Source organism: Trachypithecus francoisi, unplaced genomic scaffold, assembly GCF_009764315.1.
Source record: "Trachypithecus francoisi isolate TF-2019V2 unplaced genomic scaffold, Tfra_2.0 Lachesis_group8, whole genome shotgun sequence".
Classification (NCBI taxonomy): Eukaryota; Metazoa; Chordata; class Mammalia; order Primates; family Cercopithecidae; genus Trachypithecus; species Trachypithecus francoisi.
This window is the reverse complement of record NW_022681473.1, coordinates 6,980,694-6,996,944: the sequence shown is the minus strand read 5'-3', so window position 1 is coordinate 6,996,944 and position 16,251 is coordinate 6,980,694. Positions and strand designations below refer to the sequence as shown.

The 16,251-nt window shown below is 45.4% G+C and overlaps 1 protein-coding gene across 5 annotated transcripts in view; it reads left to right on the top strand.

Moving 5' to 3' along the window:
* KDM2A (lysine demethylase 2A) overlaps positions 1 to 16,251 on the top strand; it is a 152,692-nt gene that overhangs the window by 114,344 nt on the left and 22,097 nt on the right. For all 5 annotated transcript variants that reach the window (XM_033205738.1, XM_033205733.1, XM_033205737.1 and 2 more), the window contains 2 exons: positions 5,416 to 5,542; positions 9,552 to 9,946. In XM_033205738.1, coding sequence (XP_033061629.1) covers positions 5,416 to 5,542; positions 9,552 to 9,946 — 522 coding nt within the window. The remainder of the gene's footprint in view (positions 1 to 5,415; positions 5,543 to 9,551; positions 9,947 to 16,251) is intronic.

Below are 16,251 nucleotides of genomic sequence, written 5' to 3'. Positions count from 1 at the left end.
ACCATGGGCGTGAGCCGCTATGCCCAGACTCTTCTTTTTTTAAAACTGTCATTATTACTCAGCTTTCAACTGATTTCCAGAGGGCTTTAGAATTTGGAGTTGTCCTGAACTCCTAATAAAAACCCTTCCAGAAAATGTTGCTACACTTAAAAGGCTAATGGAGAGGCATAGTGTATTATATTTAATTTTGAGGGACCAAGTACCTATTGGATGTTGTCTCTCTCCTCTGTCTCCCTTAGTCAGAAATAAATTAATTTTACTTTCGTGTAAGAGAGTCATTCTTTTAGTTGTTGAAGTTTTAGCCACATAAGAACCCAGAATCAGGGTCTGGCTACTATGCATTAGAAAACTGATTGGGTCTGACATGAGAAGTACATCTCCTCTCCTGCCTTGCCATGGGGAGAGTGATCTCCTTAGTCCCCATTGATGCCCTGTGGCCTGGTGACGGTTTTTGAAAAGGGACTCCTATCCTGTTCTCCGTGATTCAGGAAGACTACCTGATACAGAGTTTGAAAAGGGGTAGATGAAGTCATTCCTACAATATGGGAGGAGATGGGAACATTCTCAGGAGCTGCATATTCAAAACAATCTTAAAAGTATCATTTGGCTGGCCGGGCGCGGTGGCTCAAGCCTGTAATCCCAGCACTTTGGGAGGCCGAGACGGGCGGATCACGAAGTCAGGAGATCGAGACCATCCTGACTAACACGGTGAAACCCCGTCTCTACTAAAAAAAATACAAAAAAACTAGCCGGGCGAGGTGGCGGGCGCCTGTAGTCCCAGCTACTTGGGAGGCTGAGGCAGGAGAATGGCGTGAACCCGGGAGGCGGAGCTTGCAGTGAGCTGAGATCCGGCCACTGCACTCCAGCCTGGGCGACAGAGCGAGACTCCGTCTCAAAAAAAAAAAAAAAAGTATCATTTGGCTTATCCTTTTGAAATATGACCTCTCTAAAAGAAAGCTGTATGTCCAGGCACGGTGGTTCATGCCTGTAATCCCAAGCACTTTTTGGGAGTTTGAAGTGAAGGATCACTTAATCCCAGGAGTTTGAGACCAGCCTGGACAACATAGTGAGACCCTATCCCTACCAAAAATTAACCCCTTTCCAATTTTCCCCAATAATACTCACCAGTGGCACTTGGCAGCTGCAGCTTTTATTTATTTATTTTTTGTTCTTTGAGACACGGTTTCGCTGTTGTTGTCCAAACTGAAGTGCAATGGCACGATCTCAGCTCACTGCAACCTCCACCTCCCAGGTTCAAGCGATTCTCCTGCCCCAGCATTCCAAGTAGCTGAGATTACAGGCATGCGCCACCACGCTAATTTTTGTATTTCTAGTAGAGATGGGGTTTCACCAGGCTGATCTCAAACTTTTTTTTTTTTTTTTGAGACAGAGTCTTGCTCTGTCACCCAGGCTGGAGTGCAGTGGCGTGATCTCTGCTCACTGCAAGCTCCACCTCCCGGGTTCATGCCATTCTCCTGCCTCAGCCTCCCGAGTAGCAGGCACTATAGGCACCCGCCACAAGGCACGGCTAATTTTCTTGTATTTTTAGTAGAGATGAGGTTTCACTGTGTTAGCCAGGATGGTCTCTATCTCCTGACCTGGTGATCCGCCCACCTCAGCCTCCCAAAGTACTGGGATTATAGGTGTAAGCCACCACGCCTGGCGGCTGCAGCATTTACCCTAGGATAACTTTGCCATGAACTATCTCACTATTATTTTTTTTTTTTTTTTTTTTTTTTTTTTTTTTGAGACGGAGTCTCGCTCTGCCGCCCAGGCTGGAGTGCAGTGGCCGGATCTCAGCTCACTACAAGCTCTGCCTCCTGGGTTTAGGCCATTCTCCTGCCTCAGCCTCCGAGTAGCAGGCACTATAGGCACCCGCCACAAGGCACGGCTAATTTTCTTGTATTTTTTAGTAGAGATGAGGTTTCACTGTGTTAGCCAGGATGGTCTCTATCTCCTGACCTGGTGATCCGCCCACCTCAGCCTCCCAAAGTACTGGGATTATAGGTGTAAGCCACCACGCCTGGCGGCTGCAGCATTTACCCTAGGATAACTTTGCCATGAACTATCTCACTATTATTTTTTTTTTTTTTTTTTTTTTTTTTTTTTTTTTGAGACGGAGTCTCGCTCTGCCGCCCAGGCTGGAGTGCAGTGGCCGGATCTCAGCTCACTACAAGCTCTGCCTCCTGGGTTTAGGCCATTCTCCTGCCTCAGCCTCCCGAGTAGCTGGGACTACAGGCGGCCGCCACGTCGCCCGGCTAGTTTTTTGTATTTTTTAGTAGAGACGGGGTTTCACCGTGTTAGCCAGGATGGTCTCGATCTGCTGACCTCGTGATCCGCCCGTCTCGGCCTCCCAAAGTGCTGGGATTACAGGCTTGAGCCACCGCGCCCGGCCCTCACTATTATTTTCGCATCACTCCAGTGTACTGACTTTGAAAATAAAAGATATCAATCTATTTATAGCATTCTGTTTTTAGTAGTATTTCCGCTTACAAAATATAGTTATTCTTGATTGCTGAAAATGTCAGATCCTAGAAAACGTAGCATTCCTGTGCATGTTGTTAATATCATTCTTGTCCGGGCATGGTGACTTACGCCTGTAATCCCAGCACTTTGGGAGGCTGAGGCAGGCAAATCACTGGAGGTCAGGAGTTCGAGACCAGCCTGGCCACCATGGTGAAACCCCGTCTCTACTAAAAATACAATAATTGACCAGGCGCGCTGGCTCACACCTGTAATCCCAGCACTTTGGGAGGCCAAGGTGGTGGATCACCTGATGTCTGGAGTTCAAAACCAGTCTGACCAACATGGAGAAAGCGTGTCTCTACTAAAAATACAAAATTAGTCCCGCGTGGTGGTGCATGCCTGTAATCCCAGCTACTCAGGAGGCTGAGGCAGGAAAATCACTTGAACTCAGAGGTGCAGGTTACGGTGAGCCAAGATCACGCCGTTGGACTACAACCTGGGCAACAAGAGCGAAACTCTGAATAAATAAATAGCTGGGTGCAGTGGCTCATGCCTGTAATCCCAGCACTTTGGGAGGCCGAGGTGGGTAGATCACCTGAGGTCAAGAGTTCGAGACCAGCTGGCCAAGATGGTGAAACCATGTCTCTACTAAAAATATAAAAATTAGCTGGACATGGTGGTGCACACTAGTAATCCCAGCTACTTGGAGGCTGAGGCAGGCAAATCACTGGAGGTCAGGAGTTCGAGACCAGCCTGGCCACCATGGTGAAACCCCGTCTCTACTAAAAATACAATAATTGACCAGGCGCGCTGGCTCACACCTGTAATCCCAGCACTTTGGGAGGCCAAGGTGGGTGGATCACCTGATGTCTGGAGTTCAAAACCAGTCTGACCAACATGGAGAAAGCGTGTCTCTACTAAAAATACAAAATTAGTCCCGCGTGGTGGTGCATGCCTGTAATCCCAGCTACTCAGGAGGCTGAGGCAGGAAAATCACTTGAACTCAGAGGTGCAGGTTACGGTGAGCCAAGATCACGCCGTTGGACTACAACCTGGGCAACAAGAGCGAAACTCTGAATAAATAAATAGCTGGGTGCAGTGGCTCATGCCTGTAATCCCAGCACTTTGGGAGGCCGAGGTGGGTAGATCACCTGAGGTCAAGAGTTCGAGACCAGCCTGGCCAAGATGGTGAAACCATGTCTCTACTAAAAATATAAAAATTAGCTGGACATGGTGGTGCACACTAGTAATCCCAGCTACTTGGGAGGCTGAGGCAGGAGAAGCGCTTGAACCCAGGAGGCAGAGGTTGCAGTGAGCCGAGATTGCACCATTGCAGTCCAGCCTGGGCAACAAGAGCAAAACTCCGTGTCAGAAAATAGTAAAAATAATTAATTAATTTAAAATAACAATTAGCCAGGTGTGGGGGCACACGCCTGTAATCCCAGCTATTCAGGAGTCTGAGGCAGGAGAATCGCTTGAACCCAAATAGTAATAATATATCATTCATGAACAGTTTTTGGCCAAAGATTCATTTGATGGATCCGATTTTTCTGAAATAGACAATCCTGATGATTCAGACTATCCTGCTGTTTTGTTTAGAAATAACTCTAAGGACAGTTTTTATATTTTATTCTCACCTTGAAAATCAGATTTCCTTCAGCATCAAAAAGCATGTTTTTGTAAAATTAAATGAGCACTGGCCGTGAGCTGCTGTTTTATTTTCTAAAAGGGAAATGGGTTAATAAATTAGCCACGTGTAGTGGCACACACCTGTAATCTCAGCTACTGGGGAGGCTTTGGTGGGAGGATGATAGCCTGGGTGAAAGCAAGACCCTGCCTCTAAAAATTAAAGTTTAAAAAATGGTTTTTTAAAAAGGCAACAAAATATATTTAGGAACATCATTGGTCTTCCTCACTGATTAATCTGTGCTGATTTGTCCTTTCCTGGACTGTGATATATCTAAAGAGTACTTTTTAAAATTAGTATCCAGCTGAAATAATAATGAAAATGCTTTTTGGGGGACAGTGGAAAGAAAATTAAGATAGTGATTGATTAGGTCGTATGGAACGTTAATCTGGTTTGTGGACATACCATTTTGGCAGACTACAAAGTTTGAGGCAGGCAAACTGAGCATCAGTAGTGGGGAAAATACCCAACCTGGTGCCCTAGACTAGACACGGTCTGAGAGTGAGTCTCTAGTCAAACTTTAGTATATGTAATTACGTAATATTAACATGTCACTTCATCTCATGTCCTGTTTTTCCATGAGATTCTTTGTTCCATGGCCTTCTGATTCAGGGGCAAACATAGTCAAGCAAGAGTACTTTGCATACCTTTTTCTCAAGTATTTTGTGTCTTACTCTTATATTTTACTCTGTCCCAAAACCCAAACTTTCGTTTTGATGCCTTCCCACTTAACCAAGACAGGTTCTTGGTGGTTCTAAATGGTCTTCCTCAAGTACCGTTTTTTGGGGTGTTTTTTTGTTTTGTTTTTTTTTGAAGACAGAGTCTCACTCTGTAGCCCAGACTGGAGTACAGAGGCATGATCTCAGCTCACTGCAACCTCCGCCTCCCAGGTTCAAGTGATTCTCATTCCTCAGCCTTCTGAGTAGCTGGGATTACAAGGTGTGCACCACCACACCTGGCCGATTTTTGTATTTTTAGTAGAGGCAGGGTTTCACCATGTTGGTCAGGCTGGTCGTGAACTCCCGACCTCAAGTGATCCACCCATCTGGGCCTCCCAAGTACCCTTTATCTTTAGTGATTATTTCTCAACACCATCATTTTCTAAGTTGATGGTTCTGCTTAAGTGTTTGCTTCAGATGCCAAGCTGGGTTTGCAGGTTGACTGGTGAGAGTATTTCCTGGGTTAATGATTGCAGTGATTCCGTTTGTTGTACTCTCTTTCCTTGAAAATGGTCATCTTTTCTCTATTATATTCCTCTGTAGGTTCCAAATAAGTTTCGCTATCCGTTCTACTATGAGATGTGTTGGTATGTGTTGGAGCGCTATGTGTACTGCATAACCAACCGTTCCCACCTAACCAAGGAATTTCAGAAAGAGTCCCTCAGCATGGGTAAGTATTCTGCCTATAGGAGCTTTGAAGACACCACTTAGGACTGAGGGTGAGGCCCGAAATACTCAGTAGGCTGTCACTCAATATATTCTTGGTTTTTTAATTCATCTACTTGGAAGTACTAAATTCATTCATTGGAATTGAATACCAGTTACCTACCCAGATATGAGTTAATGGCCAAATGAAATACTCTGGATCTGGTCTTTGTCTGAGTTGCTATTACTTAGCTCCTCAAGGATGATCAAGTGGGACATGCTGGTTCACGCCTGTAATCCTAGCTCTTTGGGAGGCCAACGTGGGCAAATGGCTTGAGCCCAGGAGTTCTAGACCAGCCTGGGCAACATGGTGAAACCCCATCTCTACAGAAACTACAGAAAATTGGCCAGGCATGGTGGCTTGAGTCCCAGCTGCTCAGGAGGCTGAGGTGGGAGGATCCGCTGGAGCCCAGAGCCCAGGAGGTCAAGGCTGCTATGAGCCGAGATCATGCCACTGCACTCCAACCTGGGCGACAGAGTAAGACCCTGTCATGAAAAAAAAAAAAAAAGAAAGAAAGATGATCAGTTGTCTAATACGCTTTTTTGTTTTTGTTTTGGAGACAGGGCCTTGCCCTGTCATCCAAGTTGAATTGCAGTGGCATGATCATAGCTCACTGTAACCTCAAACTCCTGGGCTCAAGCAGTCCCCCTCCTGAGTAGCTAGGATTACAAGCACACACCACTGCGCTCAGCTAATTCTTAACTTTCTGTAGAGATGAGATTTTGCTGTGTTGCCCAGACTGGTCTCTAACTCCTGGCCTCAAGCTGTCCTCCTGCCTCCACCTCCCAAAGCATTGGGATTACAGGTGTGAGCCACCACACCTGGCCCAGTTGTCTAATGTGTTTTATTGTATAAAGAATGGTCTTTGGCACAATAAAAACGAGGACTACATCATCAAAATAACCTGTTATATTCTAGGCACTATACTAAGCAGTTTACATTTATTAAATTCTTATTATTACCTGAGAGGTAGGTATTATTATCCTCATTTTACAAATGAGAACATTAAGGTTAAAGGATATTTAAAAACTTGTCCATGATCTTAAAGTTAGTAAGTGGCAAAGCCACAGCTTTTAGAGTCTGACCAGCCTGGTTCAGCTTCACAGCTTAAACCAGGTTGGTCAGACTCTACAGTTTATGCTCTTAATCTCTGTGCTTTCAGGTTGCCCCAACATCTATCAGAGAAATTTAATTAGATGACAGTGTAGTTTCAGTATACATTTTTAGACTCCTTCTATGTCTGAAACTGGTAAGGACTCAACACCATAATATCCTGGGATCACATGTTCTTATGCAATCTTTAATCCAAGCAAGATACTTTTTGCTTTAGCATTTTCCTTTTACTGCATAATTTTACTCATAGTTTGTATTCTCAGTTGAAAATAAAAAAATGGGCCAGGCGCGGTGGCTCACACCTATAATCCCAGCACTTTGGGAGGCCAAGGCGGACAGATCACAAGGTCAGGCGTTCGAGACCAGCCAGGCCAACATGGTGAAACCTGTCTCTACTAAAAAATAACAAAAATTAACTGGGCGTGGTGTCACGTGCTTGTAGTCCCAGGTACTCGGGAGGCTGTGGCAGGAGAATCAATATATGAAAGCAGGGTACAGAATTGTATAAACAGCATGATCTTAATCTTGTTTAAAAATAAATCTAGGCCGGGCGCGGTGGCTCAAGCCTGTAATCCCAGCACTTTGGGAGGCCGAGACGGGCGGATCACGAGGTCAGGAGATCGAGACCATCCTGGCTAACATGGTGAAACCCCGTCTCTACTAAAAAATACAAAAAACTAGCCGGGCGAGGTGGCGGCGCCTGTAGTCCCAGCTACTCGGGAGGCTGAGGCAGGAGAATGGCGTAAACCCGGGAGGCGGAGCTTGCAGTGAGCTGAGATCCGGCCACTGCACTCCAGCCCGGGCGACAGAGCGAGACTCCGTCTCAAAAAAAAATAAAAATAAAAATAAATCTAATAGAGCTAGGCACTGTGATGTGCACCTGTAGTCCCAGCTATTTGGGAGGCTGAGGCAGGAGGATCACTTGAGTCCAAGAGTTCAAGACCAGCTTAGGCAACATAGTGACACCCTTATCTCAAAAAGTAACTAACAAAACACATATAGACCAGGCATGGTGGCTCATGCCTGTAATCTCAGCACTTTAGGAAACCAAGGTGGAAGGCGCACCTAACCTCAGGAGGTTGAGACGAGCTTGGGCAACATGACCAGAACCTGTCTCTACAAAAATTTACAAAATTAGCTGAGTGTGGTGGCGCATGTCTGTGGTCCCAGCTCTTTGGTAGGCTAATGTGGGAGGATTGCTTGAGCCCAGGAAGTTGAGGTTGCAGTGAGCCATGATTGCATCGCTGCACTCCAGCCTGGGCAACAGAGTGAGACCCTGTCTCCAAACAAACAAACCACAACACAAAAAAAAAAAAAAAAAAAAAAAAAACCCACATCTAATCATACACATCCGTTAAAACATGGAAAGAAAATATATTGTACTGTTTAGTTGTTATTGTAGGGTGGAGGGATAAGGGCTGACTTATTTACTGCTTTGCATCTTCTTGCATTTTCTAAATTATAATAGAAAAAACCAGTGAACATTATCACTGTGTTTTGACTATCAAAATCTTCCTTTTCAAAAATAGTCACTTTGTTTTGTTATTTATGTTGTTAAGATTTCAACTCCAGGCCGGGCGCGGTGGCTCAAGCCTGTAATCCCAGCACTTTGGGAGGCCGAGACGGGCGGATCACGAGGTCAGGAGATCGAGACCATCCTGGCTAACACGGTGAAACCCCGTCTCTACTAAAAATACAAAAAACTAGCTGGGCGAGGTGGCGGGCGCCTGTAGTCCCAGCTGCTCGGGAGGCTGAGGCAGGAGAATGGCGTGAACCCGGGAGGCGGAGCTTGCAGTGAGCTGAGATCCGGCCACTGCACTCCAGTCCAGGCGACAGAGCGAGACACCACCTCAAAAAAAAAAAAAAAAAAAAAAAAAAAAAAAAGATTTCAACTCCAAAGCTTAATTTTAAGACCAAAACTTTAGACTTTGATTTTTTTGTTGTTTTTTGTTTGTTTGTTTGAGACAGGGTCTCACTCTCTTGCCCAGGCTAGAGTGCAGTAGTATGATCACAGCTCACTGCAGCCTCAACCTTCCAGGCTCAAGCAGTCTTCCCACCTCACCCTCCCTAGTATCTGGGACCACAGGCATGCATCACTATATGCAGCTAATTTTTTTAATGTAGAGATGGGGTCTCACTATGTTGCCCAGGCTAAAACTATTTTTTAAACATATGTGCTTCTTACTGTCTTCTCTTTTTTTTTTTTTTTTTGAGACGGAGTCTCGCTCTGTCGCCCAGGCTGGAGTGCAGTGGCCGGATCTCAGCTCACTGCAAGCTCCGCCTCCCGGGTTTACGCCATTCTCCTGCCTCAGCCTCCTGAGTAGCTGGGACTACAGGCGCCTGCCACCTCGCCCGGCTAGTTTTTTGTATTTTTTTAGTAGAGACGGGGTTTCACCGTGTTCGCCACGATGGTCTTGATCTCCTGACCTTGTGATCCGCCCGTCTTGGCCTCCCAAAGTGCTGGGATTACAGGCTTGAGCCACCGCGCCCGGCCTGTCTTCTCTTTTAAAAGGTAATGAAATTATAATCCCAGATTCAAGCTTTAACTTGAAACTCACTTACAACCACTTTGATAAGTAACTGATTTCTAGTACACAGTTCAAAGACTAGGTCCTACCCAAACTTTAAAAAATCCAATTGACTGTTACCTAGATGTCCTCCTAGGTCAGGATCCTGTTTCTACCTGTAACTGTGATTTTCAACAGTGGACAAATGGGTTGGCATAAAGATAGACCATTTTTTTAAATGTGGTGATTTTGTCATTTATAGCCTCAAGGCCCCTGTCATGCCACCTATTTCTCTTGCTGATCACATGGCAAAGTGAAATGTTCTTACTGCATTTTTTTCTTTATATTGGTAGATTTGGAGTTAAATGGGTTGGAGTCTGGGAATGGGGATGAGGAAGCAGTGGATCGAGAACCCCGACGCTTGAGCAGCAGGCGTTCTGTCCTCACTAGCCCTGTCGCAAATGGCGTCAACCTGGATTATGATGGACTGGGCAAAACCTGCCGAAGTCTTCCAAGTCTGAAGAAAAGTTTGTCTGGGGACTCATCTTCTGACTCTAGCCGGGGATCCCACAATGGACAAGTGTGGGATCCCCAGTGTGCTCCCCGAAAGGACAGGCAAGTGCATCTGACCCATTTTGAGCTTGAAGGCCTTCGCTGCCTTGTAGATAAGTTGGAGTCTCTGCCACTGCACAAGAAATGTGTCCCCACAGGGATAGAAGATGAAGATGCTCTCATTGCTGATGTAAAGGTAAGAGTTTGATGTGTTACATGACAACTACTGATCCGGCTATGGCAGTCAGTTTCCAGATTCAGTGGGAGAAAGTATAGGAATTTTGGGTGATCTGTGGTACAGAGAGAAGTTAATATGCCTATGCGTTTGTTACTGCTGCTCAATGTTTTCATTCCTAGAATGAGGTTATGTCCCTGTTTTGAAAATACTAACAATTGTGTGTTCATTGAAGACTTAAATTTAGTCTTAAACATAGGTTTCAGGCTGACCCCAAAAATAAAGGTGACCCTAAGAAAATATTTAAGAAATGTTACATTAAACTTGTTACCTTGAGATAAAAAGCAGGACAAAAGTGACTAATAGGAATCTCATTCTAAGCAGATTGAGAGAAATGAAATTGTTCTATGCTGGGTTAATGTTGAGTAGCTTTAGCATCTTTAGATTCACATTTATTTAACATCAAGACAAATACATGGGGAAAAGCATCATTTTAAAATAATTCATCCCAGGACCGGGTGCAGTGGCTCATACCTGTAATCCCAGCACTTTGGGAGGCCGAGGCAGCCGGATCACAAGGTCAGGGGTTCAAGATCAGCCTGGCCAAGATGGTAAAACCCCATCTCTACTAAAAATACAAAAACTAGCCAGGCGTGATGGTAAGCACCTGTAATCCCAGCTACTTGGGAGGCTGAGGCAGGAGAATCACTAGAATCTGGCTGGGGTGGAGGTTGCAGTGAGCCGACAGAGTGAGACTCCATCTCAAATTAAAAAGGAAAAAAAAAAAAAAAAAACAATTAGCTTGGCATGGTGGCGGGTACCTGTAATCCCAGCTACTGGGGAGGCTGAGGCAGAATCTCTTCAACTCGGGAGGTGGAGGTTTCTGTGAGCCGAGATCACATCATTGCACTCCAGGGGGCAACAAGAGCGAAACTCAGTCTCAAAAAAAAAAACTTAGAATAATTTTGTGACCTCAGTGAAAATGGACTACATGTCTCATAGTAGGTCTTTTCCATCCTTGATTCCTCGTTCAGGTTTTCTGTGGCCACCACATAACCAGATGAGGTGCTCCTCAGCTTCTCCTGACCACCTCAGGAAAGAATTCCAAAGACTAGAATAGGACTTCATCTTTTATTCTTTTTAAAATCAACATTTTCATTAGATCTTATATTGTTTATGTGTCAGTGAAAAGGTAAAAAATAACAGAGGCCTAAAAGGGGCAAAAACCTGATAAAGTTGGTCCTCCTTGTAGCGATAGAAACTGAACAGTTGGTGTTATAGTTTGGTTTTATAATGTTTGCTATAAGAAGAGGCAGTTGATATCATCATGGCTTTTATTTATGGGAGGAAATGACAAAGTTCCAGGTAGGTGTGGTCCTACTTCTATAATGATTCATGTGTGCAACAAAACAAATTTAGCCATACTTTCCCAGACTTACTTCATACCCTTAAATGGACAAAGGACATTCAGATTTTTCATTTCCATTGTGGTAAGACTTATATTCCATTATGGATGCATGTGGGAAACTTTAAATTGTGACTTTTTTTTTTCTTTTGGAGACAGAGTTTTGCTCTTGTTGCGCAGACTGGAGTGCAGTGGCGTGATCTCGGCTCACTGCAGCCTCCACCTCCTGGGTTCAAGCAATTCTCCTGCCTCAGCCTCTTGAGTAGCTGGGACTACAGGAGCGTGCCACCACGGTGGCCCAACTAATTTTTATATTATTAGTAGAGACGAGGTTTCACCATGTTGGTCAGGCTGATCTCAAATTCCTGACCTCAGGTGATCCACTCGGCTCAGATCGCTTAAGCCCAGGAGTTTGCGACCATCCTGGCCAATATGTCGAAACCCCATCTCTAGAAAAAATACATATATGTAAATTAGCTGGGCATAGTTTCGCGCACCTGTAGTCCCAGCTACTCAGGAGGCTGAGGCAGGAGAATGACTTGAACCCAGGAGGCGAAGGTTGCAGTGAGTCGAGATTGCGCCATTGCACTCCAGCCTGGGTAATGGTAAGTGAAACCCTTTCTCAACAACAACAGCAACAAAAAAAATTGGAGTAGTTTAACTAGTTAAAGTAGCTAAATAAGGAGATTCGAGGTGACAGAGTGGTACAGTGGTATACCAAGGGAAAAAGTAGAAAGATTTGGGTTAAATATTAAGCAGAGTCAGCAAGAAGAGAGATGAGTTAAGAAGAAACATCTAAAGAGGAGGATTAGCATTATGAAAAGTGTCCGGAGAGAGTTTGCTTGTGTTAATCAGGGACCACTGAAAAAACGTGACTGCCGTCACTGGCTAAGATATAGTGGCAGAGGCCAGAGCATGAGGAAGAAATAGCCAGTGAGATGACTACACAGGCCGACAGTGTTTGAATTCTCCCTCCGGAGACTTATCCACACCTTCTCGTTTACCCAAAACCACAGTCAAAATGTAGCTGACATCAGAAGACAACAGATTTAGATTCCAACTCTGCAGGTGTAGTTTAAGATCATATAGATTAATTATTCCTATATTTGATCAGTTATGCTAAATCTCAGAAAAGATATAGCAAGCTTAGAGCTTGAATACCTTGAGAATCTGAGCATCACTCAAAAGAAAAAAGCATTAGATTGGGTAAGTACTGAATCACTCCACAGCTGGGGACTTTGCATGCTAGAAAACTTGATGCTTATAGCACTGATGGCTACACTTCAGTGCGGGACAAAGCTAGTGCAGTTTACCCTTCCTGCAGAGAGAGGAATTGTTTGCTGTTGTGACCTATTTGGCTTTCAGAAATAATTAGTAGAAGAGATGAGGGGAAAAGTGGTAGATAAGATATTCATAATATTCCAAGGAAAATATAGTGCATTTCAGTGCTGTGATAAAAGGGCTCTGGGCCGGGCGCAGTGGCTCATGCCTATAATCCCAGCACTTTGGGAGGCCAAGGCAGGCAGATCACGAGGTCAGGAGATCAAGATCATGCTAGCTAACACGGTGAAACCCCGTCTCTACTAAAAATACAAAAAAATTAGCCAGGCGTGGTGGCGGGCGCCTGTAGTCCCAGCTACTCGGGAGGCTGAGGCAGGAGAATGGCGTGAACCCGGGAGGCAGAGCTTACAGTGAGCCGAGATCGCGCCACTGCACTCCAGCCTGGGCGACAGAGCGAGACTTCATCTCAAAAAAAAAGGGGGGGGGCTTTGAAGATTCTTAAAGGTTAAGTTCTACAGTGTTGAAGAACAAATCATAGAATATAGAGTTGGAAGGGGATTAAGTGAAAAAGTAGGACATTAAAAAGTACTGACTTAGGCAGGGCCCAGTGGCTCACACCTCTTGTCCCAGTGCTTTAGGTGGCAGAGGCAGGCAGATCACTTGAGACCAGCCTGGGCAACGTGGTGAAACCTCATCTCTACAAAAATACAAAATTAGCCAGGTGTGGTAGTGTGTTTGTGATCCCAGCTACGTGGAAGGCTGAGGTGGGAGGATCACTTGAGTTGGGCAAGTTGAGGCTTCAGTGAGCTGCGATCTCACTACTGCACTCCAGCCTGGGCAAAAGAGTGAGACCTTGTCTCATAAAGAAAGTAGGCCGGGCTTTCAGTGAGCCGAGATGGCACCACTGCACGCCAGCCTGGGCCTGGATGACAGAGCGAGACTCCGTCTCAAAAAAAAAAAAAAAAAAAAAAAAGGGTAAAATATTGACTTACTGGTAAAGCTATCAGTGTGCGTATAAGGTTCTGTTTGAGAGGGGTTGTGGGTAATGTTGACTCCTGAAAGTGTGCATAGGTAGAATGGGGTTCTCCTACTATGAGAATTTTTGTTTGTTTGTTTTTTTTGTTGTTATTTGTTTTTTATTGAGACAGTGTCTCACCCTGTCGCCCAGGCTGGAGTGCAGTGGTGCAAACTTGGCTCACCACAAGCTCCACCTCCCAGGTTCACGCCATTCTCCTGTCTCAGTCCCCCAGTAACTGGGACTGTAGGCGCCCGCCACCACACCTGGCTAATTTTTGTATTTTTAGTAGAGACGGAGTTTCACCGTGTTAGCCAGGATGATCTCGATCTCCTGACCTCGTGATCCGCCCGCCTCAGCCTCCCAAAGTACTGGGATTACAGGCGTAAGCCACTGTGCCCGGCCTTTTTCTTTCTTTTTTTTTTTTTTTGAGACTGAGTTTCATTCATTTTGCCCAGGCTGGAGTGCAATGGCGCAATCTCAGCTCACCGCAACCTCCGCCTCCTAGATTCAAGCGATTCTCCTGCCTCAGCCTCCTGAGTAGCTAGGACTACAGGCATGTGCCACCATGCCCAGCTTATTTTTGTATTTTTAGTAGAGACAGGGTTTCACCATGTTGGCCAGGCTGGTCTTGAACTCCTGACCTTGTGATCCACCTGCCTTGGCCTCCCAAAGTTCTGGGATTATAGGCGTGAGCCACTGCGCCTGGCCAAGATATTCTTAACATTTCTAAAATTGTGTTACTGATATATGTTGAATAAAAAAGTGGGACATGGAACAGTATGTATACTACGATCCCATTAATGTAAGAAAAAGTGCATGCGTGTTTGTGCATTGCAGAGGAATCTAGAAGGGTACATCTCAACCTGCTGATAGCAGGGCATAGTAGGGTGGTAGTAGTCATCTGGAAGAATTTGAGGTTTCTTTGTTTTTGTGGGTCTTTTTTTTTTTTTTTTTGAGGTGAAGTCTTGCTCTGTCACCCAGGCCAAAGTGCAGTGGCATGATCTAGGCTCACTGCAGCCTTGGCCTTTCGGGTTCAAGTGATTCTCCTGCCTCAACCTCCGGAGTAGCTGGGATTATAGGTGTGTGCCACAACGCCTGGCTAATTTTTGTATTTTCAGTAGAGATGGGGTTTCACCATGTTGGCCAGGCTGGTCTTGAGTCCTGACCTCAAGTAATCTGCCTTTCTAGGCCTCCCAGAGTGCTAGAATTACAGGCATGAGCCACCACGCCCAGCCAGAATTTGAGTTTTTAATCAGATTGTTGTTTTTGTTGGTATTTATTTTGGTGATAAAGGAATTCTTAACATAGGTGCCTATATAAAAGAAGTTTTTTTTTGTTTGTTTGGTTTTTTTTTTTGAGACGGAGTCTTGCTCTGTCGCCCGGGCTGGAGTGCAGTGGCCGGATCTCAGCTCACTGCAAGCTCCGCCTCCCAGGTTTATGCCATTCTCCTGCCTCAGCCTCCGGAGTAGCTGGGACTACAGGCGCCCGCCACCTCGCCTGGCTAGTTTTTTGTATTTTTAGTAGAGACGAGGTTTCACCGTGTTAGCCAGGATGGTCTCGATCTCCTGACCTCGTGATCCGCCCGTCTCGGCCTCCCAAAGTGCTGGGATTACAGGCTTGAGCCACCGCGCCCGGCCAAAAGAAGTTTTTAATATAACAATATATCTGGCTGCCCAGCTCACTTAATAAAGCAAATTTGGTGTTGTTGAATACTTTTCTACCTTCCTATTTTCTCTAAACATTTTGATAAGCCTGCCAGTCATACTTTGTGACTTTTGGGTAAGTTACTAAACTTATGAAAACCTATTTTCTCCTCTATAAAATATCTCTGTGAGATTGTTGTTAAAATTAACAAGATTAGGCCGGGCGCGGTGGCTCAAGCCTGTAATCCCAGCACTTTGGAAGGCTGAGACGGGCGGATCACGAGGTCAGGAGATTGAGACTATCCTGGCTAACATGGTGAAACCCCATCTCTACTAAAAAAATACAAAAAACTAGCCGGGTGAGGTGGCGGCCGCCTGTAGTCCCAGGTACTCGGGAGGCTGAGGCAGGAGAATGGCGTGAACCCGGGAGGCGGAGCTTGCAATGAGCTGAGATCCGGCCACTGCACTCCAGCCTGGGCCACAGAGCGAGACTCCGTCTCAAAAACAAAACAAAGCAAAACAAAAAAATTAACAAGATTAGCCGGGCGCGGTGGCTCAAGCCTGTAATCCCAGCACTTTGGGAGGCCGAGACGGGTGGATCACGAGGTCAGGAGATCGAGACCATCCTGGCTAACACCGTGAAACCTCGTCTCTACTAAAAAATACAAAAAGCTAGCCGGGCGAGGTGGCTGGCACCTGTAGTCCCAGCTACTTGGGAGGCTGAGGCAGGAGAATGGCGTAAACCTGGGAGGCGGAGCTTGCAGTGAGCTGAGATCCGGCCACTGCACTCCAGCCTGGGCGACAGAGCGAGACTCCGTCTCAAAAAAAAAAAAAAAAATTAACAAGATTAGTAAAATACTTAATAAGCAGTGCATTATTACAGCCAGAAAAAAATTAGATGTTACAAATATATGAAGTTCACTTATTCCACCGCTCTGAATAATGCCTGCCTACTGTGTCAGGAATCAGATTGAGTGTT